The sequence below is a fragment of the Mercurialis annua genome, linkage group LG5 (assembly GCF_937616625.2).
Source record: "Mercurialis annua linkage group LG5, ddMerAnnu1.2, whole genome shotgun sequence".
NCBI lineage: Eukaryota > Viridiplantae > Streptophyta > Magnoliopsida > Malpighiales > Euphorbiaceae > Mercurialis > Mercurialis annua.
In genome coordinates, this window is record NC_065574.1 from 38,762,307 (window position 1) to 38,777,182 (window position 14,876).

At 38.7% G+C, this 14,876-nt stretch overlaps 1 protein-coding gene across 1 annotated transcript; it reads left to right on the plus strand.

Annotated features, from left to right (window-relative positions):
* Positions 1 to 9,049: 9,049 nt before the first annotated feature.
* LOC126683288 (uncharacterized) lies at positions 9,050 to 14,063 on the plus strand. The gene is made up of 7 exons (XM_050379137.2): positions 9,050 to 9,250; positions 10,255 to 10,433; positions 10,524 to 10,658; positions 10,765 to 10,853; positions 11,470 to 12,594; positions 12,675 to 13,112; positions 13,203 to 14,063. Exons 1-7 carry the CDS (start codon positions 9,050 to 9,052, stop codon positions 14,036 to 14,038), a joined length of 3,003 nt encoding a protein of 1,000 aa, XP_050235094.2. The 3' UTR covers positions 14,039 to 14,063.
* Positions 14,064 to 14,876: the final 813 nt, after the last annotated feature.

Consider the following 14,876-nt stretch of genomic DNA (forward strand, 5'->3'; position numbering starts at 1 on the left):
TGATAAAGACCAAATCATTATGGTTAAATATACATAATAACACGAATACTAATTAAAGATCTTTGCTATCTAAGGGATAATAAGATTAAATATAATCCTTTTAAGTGACTTTCACGATAGTAATCGGCTAGTGGTTTAAAATCATTTTTTTTTATTGATTAAGATATTTAGATGCCTCCAAGGCTATTGCGAAAAAGAAATGCACATTGGTTAACAAAGAAAAGTGTTTTCCTTTGTTAAGATGTAGGACAGTATAAGTCATTGCCGGAAATATTTGGAATATTTAAAAGGCGGTTCGGTCAATAAAAGAAAGTGTTTCTTTTGTCAAACCGAAAGACATTGAAATGGAAATTACATTAAGTATTGTGAATACTTAAAGGGCAATGACGAGAGGAACAACAATTCTATCAAGAATGTGTCTATCTCATATTCCAATGTCAATTGCTCATTTAAAAGCTTGGGTATTGAATACCGATGCTAATTCTCACATTTGTTTAGCTTTTACGGATTTAGTAAAAGTGAGAAAGAAAGGAAAAAGATGAAGTAATCTTAAATCTCGGGAATGACACAAGCGTTGCGACAAGAGCTATAGGATCAACTTCAATTTTCTTAAATAAACATAAGTTGTACTTAAACAAGTTTTTTGTACTTACCCAATATATATAGAAATATCATATCCGAATTTATATGACAAATTTGGTAGTTGATTTTCTATTTACAAAGGATGTTTGTAGTATTATGTTTGATAATACGGAGTTGGGTATGGATATGTACAAAATGTTCTTTATGACTTGAATAAAGATGTTTAATACAAAAGATGTTTTGGAAATTAATACCATAAGTAATCAAACTTCTAAACAACTTTGGAATTTATAATTAGGACATATTGCAAAAGATAGACATAACAAGTTAGATAGGATGGGAATCTTGAGCAATCAAGATTTTGCATCTCTTCCGATTTGTGAGTCGTATCTTAAAGGCAACATGGCCTGATTATTCTTTGTGGGACAAAGAGGTAGAGCTAAAGCCGTTTAAGAGATCATACATAGTGATGTATATGGTACGTTTAAAGAAACGGACCAAGGTAGATACTTATACTTCATTTTCTACATCGATGATTTATCACGATATAGTTAAGTTTGTCTTATGAAGAACAAACATGAAGATTTTGAAATGTTCAAATGACTTCAAGAATGAAGTAGAAAACCAAACTGGAAAATGTATTAATACTTTACGATGTGATCGAAAAGGGAAGAATACTTGAGTACAGAATTTGGTATGTTCCTAAAAGGAATGTGGTATTATTTTTCAACTTACTCCTTGAGAACACCATGGTTGAATGGTGCGTCTGTCAAGAAGGACGTATCGTACATTGTGGGAAATGATACGATCAAGAATGAGCTATATACTGACTTATACATCTCGTTATAGGGTCAAGCACTTCTTACCGCAAATAAAATTCTAAATTATATTCCAACTAAATCCGCTCCATACATACCTTATGAGATATGGTATGGAATAAAGTCTTAAGGATGTTAAGATTTGAGGGTGTTCGGAACATATCATGTAACTGTTATCCGATAAATTTGGAATCAAAATCAATCATGGAAAGATTATGTTGGATATCCTAAAGACAGTTTAGGATATTGTTTCTATATTCGAACCGAACAAACAATCGTTGTTTATCGGTGGTAGTCTTTCTTAATAAAGCGTTTATTCAAGAGGGACACTAAGAAAAGAATATAGAATTAGATGAGGAGTCATCTAGTTACCAACAAAATAATGAATCAATGAAGATTGATCAAACCCACTAAAAGCCGGAGTTAGTAAAAGATGTATCTACATTAACAACTCGAAGATTAAGTAGAGTATCTCGTCCACTGGAGAGAGATGGTTTTCCCACATGATAAACAGGAGTTGTTTAGTCATGGAGTAAAAGATCAAATGTTGATCCCTCTACTTATGAGGAAACTATATGTGATATAGATTCTTCAAAATTGGTTTGAAGGAATAAAATCTGAAATGGATTCCATATAAAGAAACCAAATTTTAGGAGCTAGTCGATCCATCCAAAGGTATTATACCAATAAGGTTTAAATGGATCTTCAAGTGTAAAATTGGTACTAATGGAAAGGTGGAGACCTTTAAAGCTAAGCTTGTTGCAAAAGAGTTTTGCTAGAGGCAAGAAGTTGTATTGTGAATACACTTTATTGCGGGTAGCCATGCTTAAGTTCATCAAGATTTTTCTTACCAAGGCTACACATTTAGATTTTGTGGTTAGACATATGAATGTAAGAACCACATTCCTTAATGGTTAAATTAAGGAGTATATCTATATGGAACAACTCGAGGATTGTGAATCCAAAGAAGGTTCCAAGACGTGTAAGCTAAAATGATCCCTAGTGGATGAAAAGAAAGCTTCGAGTTTCATCGTCTTGATAAATCCGTAAGAAGTTACGAATTTATTGAAAACGATGATAAACCCAATGGTTACAAGAAGGTTAGTGGGAGAAGACTCACTTTCATGATCTTTCATGTAGATAACTTATTACTACTAAATAATAATATCGGAATGATTACTTTTGTAAAACTTTGGTTTATCTAATACGTACTCCATCAAAGACCTTGGAGAGGTAGCCTAAATTCTCAGTATTAGACTCTATAGAGATAGATCTAAGAGAATAAATGGTTTCTCCAAAAGGCTCTTCTTAGAAAAGATATTGAAGTAGTTCAATATGGAAGTTCTAAGAGAGGATTAATACTAGTTAGGCATAAAATTCTTCTTTCAAAGGGAGTGTCTTCCGAAACTTCTGAAGAAAGAAAGAATCTAGCAAAGATACCATAAGCTTCGGCAATTGGTAGTATGAGGTATGTGTTGCCACATACAAAGCTAGAAATTGTCTATGCGGTTAGTGGGACTAATCGGTTTTAATCCAATCTATGTTGAGAACATTGGATGGTTGTTAAAGGTATCTTTAAGTACTTTTATAGAACTAAAGATATGGTATTAACAAATGGAGAACGAGATTTTTAAGTAGACCGTTTTACAGATTCTGATTAATAATCAGATATGGATAATAGAGAGTCTATCTCCAGATTCATATTTATCTATAATGAAGGAGTAGTGAGCTAGCAGTGTTCTAAGCAAGAATCAACTCCATACTCCATTATAGAAGCCGAGTATATTATGACATGAGATGTCGTAATAGAAGGTGTTTGGATAAATTAGTTTATAACTGAACTAAGTACGGTTTTCTTCCATTAAGTCGAAAGTTCCTCTTTTCTGCGACCACAATGGTGCTACTGCCCTAGCAAAAGAAACCGGGTCTCACAATTTATCCGAACATAAGGAAAGGCATTATCATATTATCTAATGAAATTGTTGGAAAGAGAAAATTGTTTCTCTAAAAGATAGCATTAGCCAATAACACGGCTAACCCACTGACAAAGCCCATGACTTAGAGTCATTAAGGTTTACATGACTTAGAGTCATTAATATTTACATCTTGTGAAGATGGGGCTTAGATATAGTTGTCAATGGCACTAGTGCAAGTGGGAGATTGTTAGTAGTATGTGCCCTAGGGCCATTTGATCGTGTATATTTGTAGAATTAATCCCAATGGCAAAGATATATATGTTCTATTTGAACTAAGTGTCTCATCAACTAAGTGTTCATTTATTACGTATTGTCCTTATCACATTGTGATAGAATCTATTCTTAAGGTGTTAAGAATATGAGTGACAGATTCTATTATACAAGTGATCTAAATAACCGTTCACGATCGATGGGATCCTACGAATAAGGGCATCGCATTATCCCGGAAAGATCGTCACCTCTGTTTATTCTCCTGATTAGTAAAGAGTTACTAATTATAGGAAGTAGTGAGTCTCATACTACTTGATGGGGATCAGAATAAACATGTGGACACTCAAGGTGTTGAGTGAGTCGAACAAGTGACGCTAGATGACTTATACATGGTAATTCATTAAAGTCAATTTAATGTCATCTAGTTCATAACTGTACATATGTCCTTTGACTTGCGGTGACACTATCTTGTATATAGGTGATTAGAGTTTGATACTCCTTAACTCTAGATCTTTCATGAGCTAGAGCCGCGGGATGTGTTGGCTCTAGTTAGTTGTATATGGAGATAGGGGTTTAACCTAGAAAGGATTCATCACTCTGGATGAACGGAGACAAGATTCTATGCTATCTCAAATTGTTCTTGATGGATGATAAAACCTGCGCAGGTGTATATGACTTACATAGAAAGTTGTTTCTAATGGAAGTCATATTTATCAAGAATTAGAACTGAGAGATGAGGTCATATGATCAAGACAAACAGTGTTTGACTTAACCGTGACACTAGTCGAGATTGGAATCTTAGATGAAGGGAATTTTGAGTGTACGGTATTATGAACATTGGTTCATAAAGAATGCATCGAAACATTCATCTCTATTTGGGGGTCGTGATATGTTGCTAGACGTCACTCTCGATCTACGAGAATTAATAATTAAATGGGATTTAATTATTTAATATAAGAAAGGCGTTTCTTATAACTCTCGTTGCCATATAGATGTGAACCTAGTTAGTCACACACAATAGAGTGTGCAACCGATTGAGTTTACAAAAGATCGATTTCATATAGATACTAGCATATCTCGGAAATTAATCTAAGATCAAAAACAAGTACAAATTAGGGACTAATTTGTAAGAGTTATAAATTAGTAGGAACCTAATTGTACTATGTCCAAGTTAATTAGGGACTAATTTATAAGAGTTATAAATTAGTAGGAACCTAATTATATTTTAACCAAGTTTTATGATTAGAAGGTTTAAGTAATTAATTAGTGTAATTAATGATACTTAAAGCACTAATCATAAGTTAATGGAATGATGATGTCATGGTGAAGTAATGAGATAAGGAAATAAGCTTATATGTGATGTCATATGATGACATCACCTATATGATGTCACCTATGTGATGTCACCACATGAAAGGTGTCATGTGGTGGCAACACCTTTGCTTGGTGTGTGACACCTAGCATGCAAGGTGTTGCATTCTTAAGACATGCTCTAGCCTATAAATAGAGCATGTCCTTGCTCATTTCAATAACACCACACAACACACATCTCACTACAAAGTTGTAGAGAGAGAAAGCACTTGAAGGAGTTCAAGTTGTCATCAATCACGGGAAAAACTTGGCGACGTTTTTCATACATCCGAGCAAGGTAGTGATCGCGGCGAGAGTTTGAGCTTAGGGCTGCTCGGCAAGAGGAACTCTTACGGATTACTTCAAGGCGAGGATTCAATCGGATGCATACTCGTGTGGACGAGCTTGAGGTCGCCGTACTTTCGGGACTACAAGAATCGTTGGAGAATCGACATAGGTATTCTTCTTATGATTCCTAGATGCGCGCTTTAATTACTAAATGATACGACGATCCATTTGTTGTTGATATGATCAACTTTAGGATCCGAATTGTTGGAATTTCGATTTTGAATTGAAATATACGATCCGGACCCGCGCCTCCCGCTGCGCCAACACGAAGGATAAGAAATACACTTTGTCAACATAGAAACATGAAACACAGGATGTACTAACGACATGTCTGGCCACAGAACCAGACGATAAGCCACAGCTCCAATCCTCTCTGAAATCTCATAACGACCAATATACCTCGGTGCCAACTTTCCCTTGACACCAAAACGAACCACGCCTTTCATAGGCGAAACCCTAAGAAACACAAAATCACCAACATGAAACTCAATGTCTTTCCTCTTCGGATCAGCATAACTCTTATGCCGACTAAAAGCAGTCTCTAACCTCCGTTTGATCAACGGTACCTTCTCTGAGGTAATCTGAATAATCTCCGCTCCCGAGAGTTTACGCTCTCCAACCTCCTCGCAGCAGATAGGAGATCTACACTTGCGCCCGTACAAAGCCTCATGCGGCGCCATCTCGATACTCGCGTGGTAACTGTTGTTGTAAGAAAACTCAATCAACGGCAAATGAGTATCCCAGCTATCCTGAAAATCGAGAACACACATCCTGAGCATATCCTTCAATGTCTGAATAGTCCTCTCAGGCTGACCATCAGTCTGAGGATGAAAAGTTGTACTGAAACCCAACCGAGAACCCAAGGATTCCTGTAACACTTTCCAGAACCTCGAAGTAAACACAGAACCTCTGTCTGAAACAATAGAAACTGTTACACCATGCTAACTGACAATCCTGTCGATGTACAATTGAGCCAACCTCGAAGCAGGATACGAAACCTTGATCGGAAGGAAATGAGCTGACTTGGTCATACGGTCAATTATCACCCAGATGGAATCGTACCCCTGTCGAGTACGTGGTAGACCAACCACAAAATCCATAGCAATCCGCTCCCACTTCCACTCTGGAATAGATAGTGGCTGCAGGTAGCCAAAAGGTCTCTGATGCTCCAGCTTCACCTGCTGGCACGTCAGACACTTAGAAACATACTCAGCGACATCCTTCTTCATCCCGCTCCACCAGTAGGTAACCTTAAGATCATGGTACATCTTAGTAGAACCCATGAACACTATAAGCAGACTTGTGCGCTTCCTCCAGAATCTGGTCCCTCAAACCATCTGAATCCGGAACACACAGTCTCAAACCATGTCTCGGAACACCATCCACAAAAGTTAACTCAGAATTTCCATCATGCTGAACCTCCTCAATAATCCGTTTCACCTGTGGATCCTCAACTTGTAAAGCTTTGATCCGATCAATCAAAACAGGTTGCACTTGTAACTGTGCTAACAAACAACCAGCCTGAGAAATCTGAAAACCATAGCCCGAAGCTATCAAACTGTGCCACTCTCTAACCATGGGTCTACGCCCAATCTCAGAAATATGAGCCAAACTGCCCGAAGACTTGCGACTCAGCGCATCGGCTACCACATTAGCCTGACCAGGATGGTACTGAATAGTACAGTCGTAGTCTTTCAGCAATTCTAACCACCTCCTCTGTCTCAAGTTCAACTCTCTCTGATCAAAGATATACTTCAAACTCTTATGATCAGTGAAAATCTCACAAGTAGCACCATACAAATAATGTCTCCAGATTTTCAGCGCAAAAACCACAACTGTCAACTCTAAATCATGAGTAGGAAAATTCACCTCATGCTTCTTCAACTGTCTGGAAGCATAGGCAATCACCTGTCCATGTTGCATCAGAACGCAACCCAAACCAATCCGAGACGCATCACAATACACTGTGAAACCGTCAATGCCAGAAGGCAATGCTAAAACAGGAGCTGTAGTCAAAATCTCCTTGAGCTTCTCAAAGCTCGCCTCGCACATGTCAGTCCACTCAAACTTAACACCCTTCTGAGTCAGTTTAGTCAACGGTGTAAATATTCTAGAGAAATCTTGCACGAACCGACGATAGTAGCCAGCTAAACCCAAAAAACTTCTGATCTCGGTAACTGACCTCGGCCTCTGCCAATCCATAACCGCCTCAATTATCTTCGGATCAACCTTGATCCCATCTTTCGACACCACGTGTCCTAGAAAGGTAACCTGATCCAACCAGAACTCACATTTTGAGAACTTTGCATACAACTGATGCTCACGCAACGTCTGTAGTATAGTCCTCAAATGATAAGCATGTTCCTCCTCACTCCGAGAATAGATCAAAATGTCATCAATGAAAACGATAACAAACTGATCCAAAAACGGCTTGAACACTCTGTTCATCATATCCATAAACGCTGCTGGTGCATTCGTCAGACCAAATGACATAATCAGAATCTCAAAATGTCCATAACGAGTCCGAAAAGCAGTCTTAGGTACATCTGCATCACGGATCCGAAGCTGATGATAACCATACCTCAAATCAATCTTGGAAAAACATTTCGCACCCTGCAACTGGTCAAACAAATCATCTATGCGAGGAAGAGGATATTTGTTCTTGATAGTAGCTTTGTTCAACTCTCTATAGTCGATACACAGTCGAAAGGAACCGTCCTTCTTTTTCACAAACAGAACTGGAGCACCCCATGGAGAAGTACTCGGTCTGATGAACCCGTTATCCAACAACTCTTGTAACTGGTCCTTCAACTCCTTCAGCTCAGCAGGAGCCATCTGATACGGCGGTATCGAAATCGGAGCTGTACCAGAAACCACATCAATGCAAAACTCAATATCACGATCAGGTGGTAATCCAGGCAATTCCTTTGGAAACACATCAGTAAACTCATTCACTATCGGAACACTATGCATATCACAACTACCAGACTCCAAATCACGAACCACAGCAAGGAAACCCTGGCAACCCTTGCCTAACATCCGCTTCGCCTTGATGGCGGAAATCAGATTCTTAGGTGTCTCCGCCTTTTCTCCCTGAAAGGAAAAAGGTAGATCACTGTAATACCCCAAAATATTTTAAGGTAATTACGTCGTGCCACGTGTCGTGATTTAATTTAATTATATCGGGAATTTAGAATAAATTTTATTCTAAATTTAATTTAATTATATCGAGAATTTAGAATAAATTTTAATAAGTCAATTAGCAGGATTTGAGGATATAACTTGGAAAATTAATATAAAATAAATTATAAATCCCGTAACGATTATTATTTCGCCAAAGCCCGCGAAATAATATATATTATTAGTGGTAAAAGTTTCGAGTCAATTGGAGATCGTTTAAAATTTGGACGCGGATAGGTTTTGGACTAAATTGAAACTTTTAAAAAGTTTGAAGGACCAAAGCGCAAATTGACCATATATATATAAGAATCCTTCACTTTGAAGAATCCAGAAACCGTCAGATCATCTTTTCATTTCCTTCGCTCTGTTTCATACGATCCGTCGCTCGATTCCGTTTCTCGTCCGTTTCTGACGTTCTATAACTCCAAACGATCGTATTTCGACAGGTAATCATGGTAAGCTTGACGTTTTACCATTTCGTTGATTATATTTTGAGTTATATCAATTTAAAGTTTTAGGCCATGAAACGAATATATCATTTTAATCGATATTAAAATTTGAATTATTGTGTTTTGGAGTTAGATTATGCGTTTAGGATGTGTTTGGGCGTTTTCGGATCGAAAGCACGTCGGAAAAGTCGGATTTTCGAGTTGGGGTGTACGGCGTGCCTGTGAGGCGAGTGTGCGCCCGTATAAGCGGGGCATGCGCCCGCATACGCGGGCTATGCGCCCGCATACGCCGGCTATGCGCCCGCATACCATGCGGGCTATGCGCCAGCATAGCGGGGCATGCGCCCGCATACAATGCGGGCGATGCGCCCGCATATTGGGGCAACGCGCCCGCATACTATGCGGGCTATGCGCCCGCATAGGCGGGTGACGCGCCCGCATATGCGGGGCACACGCCCGCAACCCGCTCGAGTTGGCAATTTGCCCGCACATTAATTTTTTTTGATCGACCTAGTTTTGAGAAAAATTTGATAAACACGCATATCGAGATTTGAAATCAATTAGTACTCGATTAAGTATCGATTAATTTGAGACATTAACCTAACGAGGTTAAACGAGAATTGATTTAGAAGTGATATTTATCCATAAACGAGTTTGATACCGTTTATCGGGATAATCATGTGAGAAGCACGACGGTTAATAAAAGTTTAATATATCGAGTCTCGAGTCTAGAGTCAATCTTAGAATAGGATTCTAATACCAGTCAAATGTTTTAAAAATTGTTTTAGATCCGGCGAGACAAGAAGCAGCTGGACCAGTAGTTCGGGAAGCTTGACGTTCTAAAGCCCCGACGTATTTTTGGTTAAGCGTTTTCTGTGAGTTTATATGATTTGCTTTTAAAGTATTTATTTAAGCAATTATATTATATTGCTTTATATTTAAACTGCATGATTTATATGCGAAACGTTTATATGAATTGCGCATACGCTTGATTTGAAACCAGTATTGATCCGATGGAACGTGCTATGAGCTTATTATGATTACGAAATTTGAGATTTGAGGTATAGTTCGATACGAGCGAGCACTCGGCTACGGTGTAGCATGGAGTCCCCGTATCTAGTGGGTTGGACCCACCAGTGAGTTGGACTCACAATTTAATATTAATGATTGGGTTGTTTGATTGATAATTAGTATGTTTGAGGATTAAGGTTTCAGTCGGATCTCGTACTTGGCCACATACGATTGAATATCGTTTTATATTTTGTTTGAATACTTATTAGTAAATGTATGAACTCACTCAGTATATCCCAATATACTGACCCCTCACAGAATTCCTTTCAGGATAAAGACGCTTTGAGGCAACGGACTTTTATCCTACTTCCAGAAGGGGTTTTTGACATATTTGTGTCTCATAGACACAAATATTCCGGTTTTGTGCCTCCCACCCCCAGCCCGCTATCTGAGATAGCGGTCTGCTGCAGGGAATCAGTCACCAGCCCGCCATATGAGATGGCGGGCTGGTAGCTAATTACGGTGATTAGCTTAATCACCGTAATTAGCACCAGCCCGCCATCTCATATGGCGGGCTGGTGACTGATTCCCTGCAACAGCAGGGAATCATTTGACCGACCAGCTGGTCAGTTGACTGACCAGCTGGTCAGTCAAACGATTCCCTGCTGTTGCAGGGAATCACGTGGGCAAAGCAGCCCGCTATCTCATATGGCGGGCTGCTTTGCTATAAATAGGTGAGTGCTTCAGCACTCACCTATTCAAACACAGATAAAAAAATTAGTTTGACGGAGTGATTTTTAATAGAGTTTGACGGAGTGATTTTTCCGGAATTGGTTGAAGCGACGGAGTTTATTTTATGGAGCTTATTGGATATTTTTCTGGAGCTACATATTATTTTTCGGTCTGCTATTTTACGAGGTCTACAAGAGGTTAGTCCGTAATTTATTTTTAATTCATTTAGTTTTACTTTATTTTTGAAAATATTCGAATTAAAAAATGTTAAAGTTTATTATAGATTAGAAAATGTTAGAATTAGATTAAATATATTTTAAAAAAAATATTATAGTTTAGTAATTGTTAGAAGTTATAGAAATTTTAAAAATTTACATTATTTTAAATATTTATTTAGTTTAAAAAACTTCATAGGAATCTTGTTAAGTATTATATTTTAGAAATTGATATAATTTTTAATATAGTGTAGAAATTAGAAATTAGTATTTGAAAATATATCATAGCAATGTCGTATACAATTTGTCTAGAATTTGTGTTTTGAAATTTAGAGTAAGTTTTTTATAAAGTTATTAATTGTTAAGAAAAATATGACATAATTGTTAGTATATAATGTAGTTATTAATTGTTTGATGAGTAGCCTGTGAATATTAGAATTTTATTTTAAAAATCAGAGTAACATTTATTAGAAATTAATTTTTAATTTTTTAAAAAATAAGATAGAATAGTCTTTATAATTTTTAATGAGTAACCTGTGAATATTAGAAATTAATTTTAGAAATAAGAGTAACATTTATTCATGACAAATGCTTGTAGCAATGACGACAATCGATTTGTCGTTTGTGATACGGTTTGACGGTAGCATTGTAAACTCTCCCCGCGGAGTAGAATATTTTGGGGGTAGTTATGTGCAAGTGCCGTTGACTGGAAGAATAAATTTTCAACAGTTGGTTGATATTTGTGGATCGGCAATAACCAGTGCTGTGGGCCCGGTGGAGATCAGTAAGATATATTTTCGGGTTCCTCATTTTCAAGGGGAACAAATATATTCCTATTCCTTGATGGATGTCCAGGGCGACCCACATGTATGTGCTATTCAGACCGAGGCATGTCGCATGCCAGCACTAAGATTTTTAGAGTTGTACGTGGAGTACCGCAAGGCGGTTGTTGAAGATATTTCTATTGATCAACTGCATATATCTGCTTCTAGTGAGTCGGAGAGGGACAGTGAGGAAGAAGGAGAACACGATCACTACGAGACCGAAGTGGAGAATATGGAAGACATACTCATTGCTGCTGAACCTAGTAATGTAGAAGAAAATACAGTGTACCAGTCCCGACTGCCGGCACATGTTAGACGTGTAGATCTCGAAGACTTCAACGTCGACTTGGACTCATGGGAAAAGCAGAAAGTTGAGTGGGAGAGGGGGATGGAGTTTGAAGAAGGGATGACTTTCTCGAGCCGAGATGCTGTTCGGGCTTGTGCTGTTACCTATTCGGTGGACAATGGAAGAGAGTTTCAGAGTTGTCGGACGACGCACACGACGTTGGTTCTCGTTTGCAAGCACAAAGAGATATGCCCATGGTGGCTGTGTGCCACACTTCTTAAGAAAACCAACACATGGACGTTGACAAAATATATCGGGCCACACATATGCGATATGCAAGTGTCAGTTCGTCACCACCGAAATTTTGGGATTGCTCAGATCGCCAATTATATTAAGACGCAAGTGCTAGGTCAGCGTGACATACGGATCAAGACGTTGATTGCGGGACTACTTGAATTTACCGGAGTAGCTCTTCCGTATAAAATGGTGTGGTACGGCAAAGAGAGGGCAATCTGCAGCGTTTATGGGGACTGGGAATACAATTACAGTCAACTGACAAAGTTCATGGATAATGTGGTGAAAGTGAATCCTGGATCCTTCTGGCATGGCGAAGGTATGAAATCTATTAGTGTTGTGGATTTCAATGTGCGTACATTAAGTAGATTTATTTCTAACAATATCCATTTCCAACAGGCCCAATATCCGAGTGTGGCGGGCTTCAATGTAGAATTTTCCAACGGATGTTCTGGACGTTCTTCCCGATGGTGGACGGATTTCCGTTTTGCAAGCCAATTCTATTCATCGACGGCACCCACTTATACGGAAAATATAAGATGCACATGTTGATAGCTTCGGCGATAGATGGCAACAACCATATAATGCCGGTGGCTTTTGCGCTCGTGGAATCCGAATCCATTGCCAGTTTTGAATATTTCCTGGGTCATCTCCGAGATCAAGTCTTACGCAGTCGCAAGGTTGCCATCGTTTCTGATCGTTCTCCCGGATTAATTTCCGTTTTGAAACGTCCGGAGTGGGACGACGTCGATCACTTTTTCTGCATAAGGCATTTAATGGCCAATTTCCACTCTTTAATCGGAAATAGGGAGTTGAAGGACTTGGCTGAGAAAGCGGGTAATATTTTGTGAAACTAATCAAAGCCTGATTTTTTTTAAAGAATGTACAATATCTCCCACTAACAATTACAATCATACATACGTATAGGTCGGGCCTTTCAAGAGAAGAAGTACAACGCATGCATTGAGAGCATGAGGATAAGATCGGCAGAAGGGCATGCATACTTGACCAACACACAACATTTGAGAAAGGAGCAGTGGACTATGTGTCATGACAAAAAAGGGCAACGAAACGGGGTTATGACAACGAACTACGCCGAGTCCGTTAATGCGATGCTGAAGAATATAAGGGGCCTTCCTATCACAGCAATGATAGAGGCTATCTTTGACAAGCTCAGTGATACGTTTGTCCGGCGTTGGGACATGTATAAAGACCTAATCGCCAAAGGCGTCATGTTTACTCCGATCTGCATCGCGCACATCAAAAAGGCAACGCTAAAGGCCCGCTACCATAGTTGCAAGAAATATAACTCGGACACCATGACTTGCAGGGTGACCACTAGGAAGGACAATCAGCGGAATAAGGGAGGAAATATTCAGAAGGTCAACCTTAAAAAAAGGAGGTGCTCGTGCGGTAAGTTTCAACACCGTAAATTGCCCTGCTCCCATGCCATGGCAGTCATTCACGATCAGAAGTTGAACCCCCACGACTTCATCGGGTGGCGCTATAGAACCGAGAATGCCATTCAAGTCTTGAATACTCCGTTTAAACAGTTACCTGACGGCAAGATGTGGATTGCTTCTCGGGAGATACCTTTCATCCCAGATGTTAACAGGATAAGAGCGAAGGGGCGACCGGTAAACAGACGGATCAGGAATGACATGGACCAGACCTATAGGGAGGACAGTAGCCCTAACTTTTGTAGTAAATGTAGTATTGCCGGTCACACTGCTCAAACTTGTACCAATTACAGAGATATGTGATACGTAATTTTCAATTTTCTTGTACCAGACTGATGTTAGAAGAAAAAATTGATCTTATTTTAATTAATACTAAATGATGTTATTTTAATTATTGGAGCGTGTTTTTTAATATTCAGGTATGAGTTCCGCAAGACGTCGAAATCCGTCAACAATTCAAATTGTCCAAAAATATGAGGATATCTATTGTGAGGTTTGGTATGGACAAAAAAGACCATTTGAAAACACCCCAATCCGTCCTTGCATGGAAAAGACACAAGCCGGGCATATATTTGTCGGTCGGCACTCAAAAAACTTGGCTGATTTTGGAAATGCGGTTGTGTCTCCTGAGCCCGAATGGGGGAGGTTGTGGGAAGTGAGATGCGAGATGGAGGCGTACTGTGATTTTCACTGCATACCTGTACCAAGAGCGATGTCCACAACAATTGCAAGAAACACGGAATCGTCGGTACAATTTCTGATGGAACGCCTGGAGATTGAAACTCATGTGATGGGTCTACGACTAAGGGCAATTCACCAAGATACTCCTGATTGGTGCGACATGTTTGTTGACGAAAGAAACCCTACGTCATGGAATACTATGGAGTTGCAGGATTACGACCAAGACGATTCCGATGATTTTGTGAAATATCTCCCGTGGACTTTGCCAAGATGATGTGCCCAATGTTTTAATTACGTTATTTAAATCAAACTTTTTATGTAATTTATAAATGGTTTTATAATTTGTGAACTCCCATATAATTTGTAAACTCCCATATATTATTTATATTGTATTTCGATGTTGTTAATTATGTAGTTGTTTTTATTCGTATATTATTTATATTATATTTCGGTGTGTTAG

Excerpts from the sequence above, each read along its gene's own strand:
- LOC126683288 (XM_050379137.2), top strand. The coding sequence starts at position 9,050 with ATGCGTTTAGGATGTGTTTGGGCGTTTTCGGATCGAAAGCACGTCGGA. Across the intron at positions 10,434-10,523 it reads CCATATGAGATGGCGGGCTG|CAGGGAATCATTTGACCGAC; the intron begins GTAGCTAATTAC and ends TCCCTGCAACAG. Across the intron at positions 10,854-11,469 it reads TTTTACGAGGTCTACAAGAG|CAATGACGACAATCGATTTG; the intron begins GTTAGTCCGTAA and ends AAATGCTTGTAG.